General features: G+C 52.2%; 2 protein-coding genes across 2 annotated transcripts in view; both read right to left on the bottom strand.

The window, feature by feature from the left end:
- Positions 1–273: 273 nt before the first annotated feature.
- Positions 274–14514, bottom strand: part of LOC149521079 (basement membrane-specific heparan sulfate proteoglycan core protein-like) — a 141791-nt gene continuing 127550 nt past the window's right edge. The window contains exons 18-23 of the mRNA XM_089774210.1: positions 13934–13964; positions 12646–12968; positions 12251–12257; positions 3132–3461; positions 1605–1720; positions 274–420 (exon numbers count right to left, since the gene is read on the bottom strand). Of these exons, the coding sequence (XP_089630336.1) occupies positions 274–420; positions 1605–1720; positions 3132–3461; positions 12251–12257; positions 12646–12968; positions 13934–13964 (954 nt within the window). The remainder of the gene's footprint in view (positions 421–1604; positions 1721–3131; positions 3462–12250; positions 12258–12645; positions 12969–13933; positions 13965–14514) is intronic.
- Positions 3651–6825, bottom strand: LOC149521080 (uncharacterized). The gene is made up of 5 exons (XM_089774137.1): positions 6738–6825; positions 6567–6605; positions 4865–5161; positions 4104–4394; positions 3651–3667 (listed from the first exon to the last, which is right to left on the bottom strand). The coding sequence occupies exons 1-5, from the start codon at positions 6823–6825 to the stop codon at positions 3651–3653; spliced, it is 732 nt and encodes a 243-aa protein (XP_089630263.1).

Raw genomic sequence — 14514 nt, 5'->3', positions numbered from 1 at the left:
ACTGCACCTAGATCACATTTCCAGCACCCACACTTAACTCTTTATATACAATTATACATACATGATGTTGTAATAGCCATGATCAGGGGTCACCAGTTTTTACATGATACCTGCCCAGGAGCTGGTTGTCTGCATATTAGGAAAATTTGGAGTGCCCTGTGCTACATGGCAGATAAGGGCTTGTAGGGTATAAAGGATTAAGGATGCAGATGCCTGGAGGAGGGGGAGAAGATACAGAAATACGTGGAAAGACAAAGAGAAGGTTTGCCTTCCTTATCTGGCTGCCTTCCAGGTGTGTTTTGTCACCACCTCACTGTACAGCACGTGTTCCTCTTCATCAGGCTTGGATTTGGTTTTCGACTGGGTTGTGTGGGCCTTCAAAGATGCAGGTGCTATGACTGCATAGGTGACTTCTGAGTCCTAGAGGAGAAAGAAAAATATGTGGTCAGGAAGATAATTGAATGATGGAGTGGAAATATGCCTATAAAATCAATGGTTGCAAAGACATTGGGGGAGAGAGGAGAGCAAGAAAAAGAAGAGGGCTACGTCTACACTGGCCCCTTTTCCGGAAGGGGCATGTAAATTTCACTAGTCGTCGTAGGGAAATCCGCGGGGGATTTAAATATCCCCCGCGGCATTTAAATAAAAATGTCCGCCGCTTTTTTCCGGCTTTTAAAAAAGCCGGAAAAGAGCGTCTAGACTGGCCCCGATCCTCCGGAAAAAGTGCCCTTTTCCGGAGGCTCTTATTCTTACTTCAAAGTAGGAATAAGACCCTCCAGAAAAGGGCACTTTTTCCGGAGGATCGGGGCCAGTCTAGACGCTCTTTTCCGGCTTTTTTAAAAGCCGGAAAAAAGCGGCGGACATTTTTATTTAAATGCCGCGGGGGATATTTAAATCCCCCGCGGATTTCCCTACGACGACTAGTGAAATTTACATGCCCCTTCCGGAAAAGGGGCCAGTGTAGACGTAGCCCAGATGTTTACAAAATCTGACCTCTGGAGAAGGGGTGAATACATAGGGCCTGGTTAGTCTACAGATGAGCAAGCTGAGGGAGGGACATGATAACTACCTTCTATGATAAAGTTATAAAGGGGACAGAGATCAAGTCTTCTTTAGCTCAACTGAAGGCAAAACAAGACGTATGGGGTGTCATCTGAGGCCAGGGAGATTTCGGTTAGAGATGAAGGGAAATGTTCCAACTCCAATGCTAGTTACGCTCTGGAATAGGGGATCTGGGGGGATTGTGGAATCTCGGTCACTGAAGGTTTTAAAAAACAATCTGACAAACGCCCCTGGGGATGTTTTAAGGTTAAGGAATCAAACCTTGGTATTGGGGGCCAGACTAGATGACTTTTGCGGTCTATTCCAGCCCTACATTTCTATGATTCAGTGGAGGTTTGGCGAAAGGGAAGATGAATTCCCAGCCCTTCCTTCTGCATGAGCCTACCCTGTGCAGCAGCTCTTAGGGGCTGTTCTCTGGCTGACCCCTGCCTCTGAGAGGCAGCCACAGCTCATCACTGGGCAAAAGATCCAGGCCTTCCAATTGCAAGGCGGTTAGTCTGTGTTGGGGTTTGAGGCTGGGCCTTTAAAACCATTCATGTTACCTGATCAGTCTGCTGCTCTCCAGCACCCCTGGCTTTTGCTTTCTTATTATGACTAGGATCCAGGTGTCTGGTGCATTCTGCCTCAGAGTCCTTGGTGCTTCTCAGAGGTTTTGGAACTGAAACAGAACCAGGGGGAGTGGGCAGATACTGTGAGGAAATACTGAGATATAATACACCACCTTGAGAAAGAAGAAGTTAAACTCAGCTTTATCCCCATTGGTTTCAGTACGTGTGTGATTCTGGGGCCTCTCCCTTGGCACAGGACAAACATAAATCCAGCAATTTCTCCATATGTGTTTCAATGTGTATTTCCCTAAGCCAGAGCCATGAAGGCATCTGAGTATTTTAAGTTACTTCACCATAAACTTAATCTCAACCATAACCAAAGCCAATGGCCATGGTGCTGATATCTAACCTTTCTGCTATTGTCCAGTGATACGCAGGCCTCAGTGGCATAGGAGGGAAATTAGTGACCAGGAATAGCCACAAGAGCCACTATGCTCCGATTCTATTGTTTCATTTCCCACTGTGCTACACGTTCATACTGGAACATGCCAGAGGAAATACTGTGCAGTTATTTGGTTACTTGACACTGGAGTTAACAAAGCTGAATGTGTGCCAATGTACATTTGAAAATCCAGGGATATATTTGCAAGTCTCTCTTTTGTCCGTGTATCTTGTCTCCTCACTCCAAGGTAAGTGCCTCTTTTAAGTCCATCAGTTAGGTCTGGTTTCCATACCCACCCCATGGAATGGTGCTTTGTCGTTAATTCTTTTTAAAAATGACACTGATCTTTACAGAATAGCTTTTGGCTAGACCATATTGAGAGAGTGGAGGGAAGTTCCCAACCCCTTTGCTCCCCCTTTCCCTCTCCCACCCGTCTCACCTCTTTTCTTCCTTCTGCAGCAGCAGATCAGAGCAGTCAGGGCTCCAGCCACAAGCAAGACCCCGCCAGTTATCGACAGAGTGTCTTGGGGATGGTGTGAGGCTGTGCATGAAGAGCAAAGGAAAGGGCGAAGGGACATGAGACCAGGCAGGCAGACCTGGGACAAGGTCTGGGCTCCATGCAGGAATCCCCCCTTGTGAAACATTGGCTGTGACAAGGCCGTCATGATGTCTATGGCACGTTCTGTCTGTACCAGCCTGCTCCTCACTTCAAAGCAGGTTATGGGGCAGGCTTTGGGCATTGGCCATGGGGACTCAACTCCCTGCTGCAACGCAGGCCCCCCATGGGATGTATCCTCTCTTTGCCTCCCTTCCCCACCTCTTAAATGGGCACAGAGGGCTGGATCCGTTAATAGCACTGTGAGGAGCTCACATAGTAGGATGCTTGGGCCCACTGAAGTATCAGACAGAAAGGGGAAGGGGAGGGGGACAGGGGGAATTTCATCTCCGCTTTGTTTTCAATCTCCATGTGGCATCTGTCACCTCATCCCACCTCCCTTTCCCAGGACAGCAACCAGGGATGGTTCCCCTCCCATGGGAGCAGCACAGAGATCCGTCTGAAGAGATCAGGGAATTCTCACCTGTCACAGTGACATTCACAGCCTGGCTCCTGGGGGACGGGACCCACCTCCCAAAGAGATTCCCCTCATACCCACAGGCGAATTCCCCGGAGATGTTGGGACCAGCCCGTGGGATGCTGAGCACAGAGACGTTCATAGAACTGGTGCTGGGCTCTGTGATGCTGTTTTCAGACTCTAGGTCCCCAGGGACGATCTCGGTTCCATCCTTGTAGAAATGGAACCTCCGCTGGCTGGCATTCCCTGGGGCTGCACAGGTGAGGAGCAGGGGGAGTCCTTCATTCACTGTTCCCGATGGAGGATCCACACTCAGCACTGGCTGGGGAGGGGGATCTGTGGGAAGCAGGAAAAGGGGGGGGGCAGTGCAACATGGCAAGGGAGGAAGTGAAGATGGTTCCCAAAGTTTAATTTTCTCAGAGCTAACTGGTGCTCTGTCTGCAGAGCCTCCTGTTTCTGGGGGGATGCTGAAGAGCTCCCCACATAAATAAGTGAGAGCTGGGGTGGGGGTGGGGATGGCTTCTTTCAGGTACAGTGTGGGGCTGGGATGAGGGTCAGAAGGTGAACAGAATCAGCAGAATATGACTCGTTTACTGTCACCCCTCCATTGCCAACGCCCAGTCCCACACTGCTGGAGCCCACTTTAGATAGGGATGGCTCAGGGCATCTGGGGTCCTGTGTCCTCCACCCAGGCTGCCTGGGATCTGGGTGGCCTTTTGGGGATTATACTGTCCCAGCAGGTGGGGGTGCAAGGTGGCCATCTTGGATTCCCAGGTCTGTGTTTGTAGGGCAGCTACGTCCTGGGCCCTATTCAGTGGCAGAGCAGAAGCTGGGAGTGTGTCTGGAGAGCAGAGGGAGTGGAAGAAAGTTGCTTTGTGAGGTGGAGGGTCTGGAGCAAAGGGATCAGTGCAGGGTGGGAGGAGAAAGTGCCAGGCTCTGCTAAAGGGTCTCTGGACCCTGGTGGAAATAGGGTCTTACCTGTCGCAGGCAGGGGGACAGGCAAACTCTCTACAGATGGAATCGGTCGCCCGAGATGTATTCTCCAGTACAGGCAGGTGAACACTCCCCTTTTGGCTGCCTCACTAGTGTGGATCAGCCAGGTGCCCTGCTTAGATTCTCTCTTGGAGATCAGCCCCTCTCTCCGACTGAAGAACCTGTAACCCTCCGCCTGCTTCCCCCAGGGAGCTGAGCACCTGAGGGTGACAAGCTCCCCTAGGATATAGATGGGGAGCAGGGGGTCCACGGAGAGTGTGGGAAATGCTGGAGGGTCTAAAACAGAGACAAGAACATCCACACAGTGAGAAGGATGCTGGGGGTCCCCAGAATCAGCAGGAGTAAGGGACAAGCATTCTCTATCTCAGCTGTGATAGAAGTATTTGTAGCCTATGAAACTGCTCCCGTTGGAGGCCAAACAGGTCAGATTAGAGATCAGGGTAACATCTTTCCCCCTCCCATACACATGGTCAGGAAGAGATCCTGGCAGGCTGGTGCCAGCCATGGCTGGGATGGCAGCACACAGACCAAGGCCTCTCTGGATATTAAGCACCCAGAAGAAATAAAGGCAGCTGCTGGTCTGAGGACACACAGCGCCCAGTCTTTGGGGACCCCAGTTGCATTTTGAAGTGTTCAAGATGCTGAAGTAGCCCTGAGCAGAGCCAGGAGGTGAAGCTGATGGGCTGGGCTGGGCTTCTGATTCCCCATCACTTTCCCACCAAATAATAGGAAAACCAGGGGCTCACCTGTCACGGCGATGGAGATGGGGCTGCTTGTCCTGGATAAAATCTCTCCCCTGGGTTCCCAGTTCCAGTAGGCACAGGTGTAGGACCCAGAGTTTCCCGTCTCAGCCATGACCTCCAGCCGGGGTCCTGCACGTGGGTGGTGGATTGTGCTGGGGGCCTGGTTCTCTTTTTGAAAGAAGAATCGGTACCCAGAAACCCACACGGTCCCAGGAGATGAGCACGTGAGGTTAAACCGCTCCCCTGGGAGATAGACGTTGTACCTGGGGGAACAAGAGAGCTTGGGGGCCAGCGGGGAGCCTGGAGGAGAGGCAGGTGGGGGGGAGTGCATAAGGAAAGGACAGGAGGCAATGGGGAAAGGGAGAAGGGAGAAGAGATGAGCCCTGGACAGACACAGACACAAACACAAACCAGCCTCACCTCACTGCCTCGCATCCCTCCCCAAATGGGGGAAAATACCATGGGAAATAAACCACGTTTTGTCTTTTTCTCACACGCCCTCTGGAATCTTTCCGTGGGACTGGGCAACAGAGGATGGGTCACTTGATGGTTCCCTGGTCTGTTCGCTCCCTCTGGGGCACCTGACATTGGTCACTGTTGGCAGACGACACTGGGCTGGATGGATCTTGGTTTGACCCAGTCTGGCCGTTCTGATGTTCTTATTCCAAGACCAGAAGGGCCCATTGTGCCTGTGGTGTCTGGTGTCCTGTGTCACCCAGGCTCTGGGACTCCTCTGAATTGATTCCCCTAGAGCAGATCTCTGAGAAACACGTTCAGGCTTCATTTAGAAATCACCAGCGCTGGACAATGCACCACGACTCCAGGGGAATTGTCCCAATGGTGAATTTCCCTCACGTCAACATCTGCACCTCATTAGCAGCCTGAATACGTCTGGCTCCAGCTCCCAGCCATTGGGCTGTGTCTGAAGATTACATTTTTGTTCTCCACAAAAGAACTTGGACAGGGACTGAGTCCCCCCCAAATTCTGTTTGTTATGCTAGACAGTTCTAGCTGCTGGAGCATCTCATGCCACACAATTGGACAAACTCCAGCACTGTGGGGGAGAACCCATCAGCCGACCATCAGACCTGCCAGGAGTAGCAGGAAGCTATCAAAAAATGATGAAGCTCAGGCAGGTGTGGGGAAAGGGAGGGCAGAGTTTTTCCATCAAGTGAATTTCTTCTGGGGGTCTCTGCAGAACCTGCTTTCAAAGCCCTGCTGAGCAGTGCTAGGTCTGTGCCCCTACTCTGAGCCCTCTGTTGGATCCCAGAGCTGGGGCAGAAAGATCCCCCCTCCACATACAGGCCCACACTGACAGGCCCTGCCCAGGGGCACTCAGTGCCACGGGGAGGTGGGACTCAGTCTCCATGGCTTGTCCAGCCCTTGCTCTCTGCTGGGACTACCAGTGAGGGGCTGGGCAGCTTCTCCCCTGTGGCCTGTCTGGGATCCACCAAAGGAACCTTCAAGCAGCCACCAGCTGGGCTCACTATTCCACCCCCATGGACACAGCTCTGAACTGGAGCTGCAGCTGGTGGGGAAGGTTCACAGGAGCTGTCTGTGAATGGGGCAGCCTGACCCCCATGAGAGTGGCACCCAGGGATCCCCCTTTGAAATTCTGAACACCATGCTGTGAGGTGGGGGGGGGGTGCCTAGTCCCTCTCCCTGAGGCCAGCAGTGATACCATAAGCACAGAGGATGTTGTTACCTGTGGGGGACACTGGCCTGGGGAGAATCTGGAGAGAGGCTGCAAGAGAAGAAGAAAATGGGGGTAAGATCCATGGGACAGGGATGGGGTGCAGAGGGGGGATGTGGGGCAGTGAAGAGGGAGTCTCCAGACACACACAAAGAGGGGATGGGGTTTGAGGGGGGCACTTACCCAGCAGAGGCAGGAGTAGAGGCAGCACCATGCTGAGCTGGTGGCTCTGGGCTGGGAGCTGGGTTCTCAGCTCAGCTACTGGCCCCATTTGGGTGCGGAGGGATTGGGGGGGATGGGACCCTCGCCTGTGATGCAGGCAGGGGAAGTTACAGCCTCAGGTGTGGTCACCGCTCAGCTCAGCTGCATGACCGACTTCGGTTCTCGCTGCGCAGGGCGTGTGGGGGACAGCAGCCAATTTTCCACTGCTGACACTGGGGGAGGAGCTAAACCAACAGCCCCTAGTGATTGGCAGCTCTGGGGCTGGGCCAGGAATGCAGCTGGGGTAAAGGAAACTCAGTTGAGTTACTCTAGCTTCTACCAGGCCCCATCGACTGCAGGAGACGCAAAACAGTGATGTTAGCTCGTGAGAACAGTGTGCTTATGAGTCAATAGTGTGCCCTTGTAGTCAAGAAGGCTAATGGCAGATTACAGAGCATTAGGAGGAGCATTGCCAGCAGATCTACAGGGGCACTAGTAGATTTATTCGGCACTAGTGAGGCCACATCTGGAATATTGCATCCAATTCTGGGCCCCTCACTACAGAAAGGATGTGGACACATTGGAGAGGGTTTAGTGGAGGGCAACTAAAATGATTAGGGGGCTGGGCACCTGACCTATGAGGAGAGGCTGAGGGATTTGGGCTTATTTAGTCTGCAGAAGAGTAGAGTGAGGGGGGATTTGAGAGCAGGGAGGTTCCAAAGAGGCTGGAGAGAGGCTGTTCTCAGTGGTGGCAGAACAAGGTGCAATGGTCTCAAGTTACAGTGGGGGAGGTCTAGGCTGGATATTAGGAAAAACAGTTTCCCTCGGTGGCTGGGGAAGCACTGGGATGGGTTCCCTAGGGAGGGGGTGGAATCTCCATCCCTAGAGGTTCTTAAGCCCTGGCTGGGATGGTTGAGTCGGGGTTGGTCCTGCTTTGGGCAGGGGGCTGGTCTCGATGACTCTTGATGTCTCTTCCATCCCTGGGATTCGATGATTCTATGATAACTCCCCAACCAGGCCAAGACCCAGCTGGGGCCCTGCCGTGTGATTAAAAATAACATTGGGAAGTTCTGCTGGGCTGCAGGGAACTTTGGCACGGAAGGGGAGTAATGGGGTGTGGGAGGGTTTCCAGTCCCCAAACCCTGACCCTGTGGGATGGGACTGACCCTGTTCTGGGGAACAGGAGCTGGAGGCTGGGCCAGGCCGAGCTGGAGATGGAACTTAGCTGGGAAGTGCTGGGGGCTGCCCAGATGGGGTGGGGGCTATAGGGAGACGCTCTCCTCTCTGTCCCTGTGGTCACTGGCGGGGAGGTCTGGAGAGAAGAATCTGTGCGGACAGCCCAGAGAGGGGCATGGGGAAGGATTGGGAGGAAAGCCAAGGTAGGAAGGTGCCCTGGAGGCAGCTGTGATGCACCTGAGGGAGCAGATCTCAGCTTCTGACCACAGAGCCTGGGTTTTGGCTCCCCAGTTCCCCCCTAGGAATGGTGGGTGGGATCCCCAGCAGACGGAGGAGAAGCGCTGCTGAGTTGGGGAGAAAGGCCTTGGAGCCATTGGTCTGTTCATAAACCGCATGACAACCGTACAGAGCGCAGGGGCGGGGCATTAGCCCAGGAGGGGTGGAGAATTATGTTGAATTGAATTTATTTTTCTGGCCTTTTTGTTTTTACTCACAAGGAAGAGGCCTTAATGTGACCCACCTCAAAGGCTCCATCTTCAAGGGCAAAATTACCGCAGCTTGGGCTGTGACACAGCGGACGTAACCCTCCCACGATGTGGCTGCATTTAGTTGGTCACTGAAGTGTTTGTGGTGCCTAAAGCCTCTTCAGTGTTTCTCAGTCTCCCCCTCAAGGCTAAGACGGGTGTTTCTAGCCCAAAGGGGTCACCCTGTGGGGAGAATCCCAGGCACAGAATGAAGGGCCCTTCACGGAACTAGATGGTTCCCTGGATCTAAAGCAGCAGTGGGCAATGAGGAAGATGAGGCCATTGATGAGGAAGGAGGAGCCTCCCACTGCCAGCTCCAAGACCCAGAAGAAGCCACGAGCTGCAACAGAGGGTAACTGAGGGTATGTCTACACTACCCCGCTAGTTCGAACTAGCGGGGTAGTGTAGACATACCCTGAATGTGTTTGTGGAAGATTAAAATGTAGAGATGCCCCCTCCTAAGGGAATAGGAGAATTTAGAGATGTGCCCTGGATGCTGGGGTGGAGAACCCGGGGTAGCTGTGTCCAGCAGATCACCACAGATGCTCTCAAGAGTCTTGTGTTAAAGACTCTGTTCCATTTGCTGGTTTGCTGTTTAATGAACCCAAAGATCATGACATGAAGGGAACTGACATCTCAGTGACGTGAACTCCTGTGTTTGTAAGTGAAAGGGGAGCTGCAAACAGAGAAGAGCAAAGGCTTGTTGTCCAGGCTGCTCCCCACTCTGGAACTTTGAGTGCAGAAGTTGGAGGCCTGAAAGAGACCTTACAATGTGCTGCCATTACAGGCTTCTGTTTAAAAAAAACCACTGCAAGGTCACAGATTCCCTGATCTTGGGTGCTACGCTGCCACCACCCAAATGCAAAAACCCTTCAGAGCCAGGAATGCGCGTGGGAATATCTGTGGGGTAACCACAAGCTCTTTTACCCTCTCCTGGGAGAGAGCTTGAAGACAAAGTGTGTTTTCTTAAAGGCTGACCTTCAGTCTGCAGCATGCACACAAAGAAACCTCCTGCCTCCCAGGCCACAAGAATCAAATCACAGTTTTAAAAAGGTGAGTTTATTCACAAAATGAAGAAGACGTCTTTGTTGGGAGTTACATGTAACAGGTCAAGTAAAAAAGCCCCAGATAATTGTTTCCCTGAGATTCATTTACAATTTCAGTGGGGAGGGATGTGGGCTTAGCACAGAGGAGTTTAACCATGACCTCCCTCTTCTCCCCCCCCAAAAAAACCCCATGGTTTCATCTAGCTGATCATTCCTTGTTCTACTCACATCTGTTGCTCCAAGGTTTAGTCTTTCCTTAGGCATGGACATCGCTAAAAAATGCTGGTTTACTCCATCACTCCCCCACTGCCTGTTCTGAACTCACATAAAAGACCCACACACACTCATCAATCCACGTTGCCGTGTCTGGGGCCATTTTGTGTATCAGCTGCACCCACAGCACATTCCCAGCACACACACAACTCTGTCTGCGCACCCCGCACACACAACACACAGGGACAGTCAGCACCGGGCGTCGGCAGGTGTCACATGGTCTCTGACATGACAGCTCCATGTTCTGACAGCGGTGACATGGGCTTGCCCTTGCCACATGGATCACAAGAGCTGTTGGGGTGTAAAGGGTTAAGGATATCGGTGCCCATGGGATGGGGAAGAGACACAGGGAGATGCAGACAGTGTCTCCTTCCTTATCTGGCTGCCTTCCGGGTGGGCTTTGTCACCACCTCGCTGTACAGCACATGCGCCTCTGCAGCAGGCTGGGCTCTGTTCTTCCACTGGCTTGTGCGAGCGCCCGAGGAGGAGAACGCTAAGTGTGCGTAGGTGACTTCTGAGCCCTGGCGGGGGAGGACAGAGAAACAGTGAGGGGGAGGGTGCCTGAGCACTCAGTGCTTGAATGGTGCAATGAAATTGGGGGTTACAAGGACATTGGAGGACAGAGTGAAAATGATCTTTAAAAACTGGAGAATTGCCCTGAAATCAGTGAGGTGGAATTCAGGGAGGTGCAAAGAACAGCATGTAGGAAGGAAAAAAAATGAAAGACAGCTGTGAAAACTGAGTATTGTTGGCACGGCAGAAGCACGGTGGGGAAAGTGCAGAAATTGCCTTTGGCTGCTGAGAAATAGACTCACGTCTCTCTGGGCTCCATGAATGGGAGTGTTGTGAGAGAGGCAGCTGAGAGAATTCTCCCTCAGGATTTGACACTGGTGAGGACTCAGGGGGAGCCCCCTGTCCAGGCCTGGGTATCATGTTTGAAGAGAGATGGGGACAAACTGCAAAGAGCCCAGAGGAGGCAACTGAACTTACTGGATTTTGATACAATATGACCCACGTGACAGGTGCACAAAGGGGCCTGTTCAGTCAGGAGATGAGAAAGCTGAGGGCAGAACAACCCTTCTGAGACAACGTTACAAACAGGACGGTGACCAGCTGTTGTCAGCATGCACTGAAGGTTTAACTAATTGTACTGCAGCACAGCAGACCAGACTAGAAGACTTCTTGCTGTCTCGGCCCTGCCCTACATTTCTGTGAGTCCGTGGCGGTTGGAAGTGATGGGGAAGAGATGACCAAATTTCAGCCCTTTTTCCTGCCTGAACAAACCCTGTGCCACTTCCCTGTGAGGCTGTTCTCTGCCTGCCACATCCCAGACAGGAAGCTGCATCTCAGGACTGGGCACAAGATTCTGGCCGGGCAGTTCCAAGGCAGCTGGACTGTGCTGGGGGTGTGAATCTATAAATCCATCCCCGTTACCTGTTCCACCTGCTCCACTCCAGCACCCGGGGGTTTTGATCCCTTATCTTGATGACCGGGGTTCGTGTTTCTGGCGTGTTCTCTGGGCACAAATCCCTTGGTGCTTTTCAGAGACTTTCGAACTAAAACAGAATCAGAGGAGAATGGGGTTGACATGTTGGAGCAGCAAGAGGAAAATACTCCTACAGTGTGTAACCCTGAGAAAACAGAAGCCAAACAGATTTGTGTCTGTTGATTTCAGTACATGTGTGAGTCTGAAGCTTCCACCAGGGCACAAGATGAGAAGAGATCAAAAATTGTCTCTGTATGTATGTATAAATGCCTATATTTCTGCAGTCCAGAGCCTTGAAGATTCCTTAATATGTGAAATTATTTTAGTCTTCCCTTATCCCTAACAGCCAATGAGCATAGCGCTCATCTCTCACCTCTAATCTTTCTTCACAGGAGTTGCTGGTTTTCCCCTCTTTCCTGTCTAGTGCTGTGTTAATAGTTGTTTGATTGTCTTAAATCAAACAGATGCCGGGTTGCTTACTGGGCATCATCTGTTCTGAAAGCTAACTAAGGACCAATACGTGTTTGAAAAGCTACTAAGAGCTTTAGAACACGATCTTCTTTTTCTGCTTTGACTTGTCATTTAGAATGAAATGCGTCACAAGCCAGGTATGTTTGATTTGGTCTCCATGCTCACAGAGTGAAATGGTAGTTTGTGGTAGACGGTGGTTTGAAACTATTTCCACTGATCATGACAGAACAGTTATTGGCTAGATCCCATGGGAGGAGCAGATGGGAGATCACAGCTCCTAGACACTTTTCACTCACCTCTTTTCTTCCTACGGCAGTAGCAGACCAGAGTAGCCAGGGCTCCAGCTGGAAGCAAGATGCTGCCTGTTATCAGCAGAATATCCTGGATTTGAGGCAAGGCTGTTCATGCAGGAGACAAAGAAAGGGGAAGGAAGGACAAATGAGAAAAGCCAGACCACCATGGGACACGGTTTGGGACCCACACAGGAATCTGACCTGGCAACAACTATCCTGTGAAAACCCTTCACCTCTGCCCATGGCATGATCCATCTGTGGCATCCTGATCCTCATGCCAAAAAGAGGACCGAAGACCCAGGGTTAATTCTTTGCTGAACTGCAGGTCCCCTGGGACAAATTCCCTCTCCTTTTCTCTGTTCCCCATCTCTATGATGGGCATGGGAAGGACATGCCCATCATCATTAACAACAGCCCCTTGGACACTTGAACCATCAAAGTACCATGGCTAGAAAGGGTGTGAAGGGGATTTGGAGATTTTAACCTCCTCTGTCTTCTACCTCCATGTGGCATCTGCCCACCTGATCCAACTTCCCTCTCCCAGCAGAGCTCCCGGGGGTAGGAGTACAGGTGGCTGAATGAAGGAATTAGGGACGTCTCACCTGTCCTGGGAACATTCACAGTGATGTTCACAGCCTGGCTCTGGAGGGACGGGACCCACCTCCCACTCACGTTGTCCTCGTACCCGCAGGTGAATTCCCCGCTGTCACTGGAACTGGCCCGTGGGATGCTGAGCACAGAGCCCTTCACAGAGCGGGAGCCGGGCTCCATGGTACTGATCTCAGACCCTGCGTCCCTGGGGACAAACTCAACTCCGTCCTTGTAGAAATGGAACCTCCTCTCGCCGGTGTCCCCTGGGGCCGTGCAGGTGAGGAGCAGGGGGAGCCCTTCACTCACCGCTCCAGACGGGGGATCCACACTCAGCACTGGCTGGGGAGGGGGATCTGTGGGGAGCAGCAAAGGGGAGGGGTCAGTAAGGACATGGAAGGAGAGAAAGTGGCTCTTGTGTTCAGAAATCAATGTACTCAGAGCTGACTTGGGCTCTCTCCAGAGCCTCTTGCTTCACTGAAATGAGTGGGAGCCGGGATAGGGGTGGAGTTTGTTTCCTTCCAATGAGGGTTTTCATCCTTCAGAGTGTTAGAGCCTGAAAGGACCATGACCCAGGCAGAGTTGTTCCTGCCCCTTGTATCTGGACCTGCAGGGCTCCCTCCTGGACCTGACAGTGTCTCCAAGGTTCCTTGTTCTCCAGCTTTTCATCTTCTTCCCACCACTCCCGATGTGCCACTAAACTGACTAAAGGGGAGGCTTTTCATCAGTTGAGCTGGTTCTTGAATGGATTCCGGTGTCACAGTCAAACCTAACTGTGTTAACCAACTCTAGAAAGTGTCTTAATTTGCCAATTGTCTCAATTTAGTTCTTTGAGGGTCTTAATTAAGGGCCATAAACGGATCCATCTCTTTGTAGTAAGAATGAAGAAAGGTGCAGGATGAGAACTTGTGCCCTCTCAAGTGGGATGACAGTTCTGTGAGGACCCCAGTGCCATGCCCAGGGCTTTGAGTAACCCCACAACAGTGTCCTCTTATCCCCAAACTTTACTGGTCTGCTTTAACTCACATGCAGAGGGAGCATCCCAACCCACTATAGTGTCTGAGGCCTGGGCTTGACTCTGAGCAAAGCCTCAGGGTAGAGGTGTAACCTGTTTCACTAAATATCCCCAGATTTCCAAAAGCCAAAGTAGCATCAACGATTCCCCGCTAAGCTCTGTGGAACCAGGGAGTGATATCGCTGGTGGGTTCCAGTTCTCTGGGTTGGCTTTTCATGCAGCTGAGTGGCCAGACTGTATCTCATCCTGGCATATGGAGAGATACCCTGCCCTGGGGTCAGCAAGCAACAGGAGAAAGGGACTCACCTGTCACTGTGATGTTGATGGGGCTGCTTGTCTCTGAGGGGATCTCTCGCCCAGACACTGTCCTCCAGAATTCACAGCTGTACACTCCAGTGTGGGACCCAGACAGACCCGAGAGCTGCAGGGAGTCAGTGTAACTGTCCCAAGGGGAGGGCAGTTCCATGGAGTGGATTTTCTGGCTGTCCCTGAAGAAGCAGATCCCAGACACTTTGGTTGCTCCAGCAACTGAGCACGTCAGGGTCACATTTTCTCCAGCCATATAGACAGGCTGTGGCGGGGACACAGTGAGCTGAGGGGCTGGAAAAGACAAGGGGGTCAGGGAAAGGGATGGTTCCTACATGTGAGGCAGATGACACAGCGGCAGAGGAAACACCAGTGAAGGTGAGGAGGAAGGGTTCCTGGACACAGACCCCAGCCAGCCCCAACCCCGTGCCCAGGAACCACGTCCCCGCTGGGCCATACAAACACTCAGCAGCAGAGATCTCCCTGCTGGGAACTAGGGGGACCAGCCTCCCCAGCTTGGTACCTGAGGGGGAAGCTGTGCCCAGGGCAGCTCAGTCTGCCTGAGTTGACGTTGGGAGGGT

The sequence above is a fragment of the Pelodiscus sinensis genome, chromosome 30, assembly GCF_052426305.1.
Source record: "Pelodiscus sinensis isolate ZL-2025 chromosome 30, ASM5242630v1, whole genome shotgun sequence".
Lineage (NCBI taxonomy): Eukaryota > Metazoa > Chordata > Testudines > Trionychidae > Pelodiscus > Pelodiscus sinensis.
This window is presented reverse-complemented; position numbering and strand designations above follow the sequence as displayed.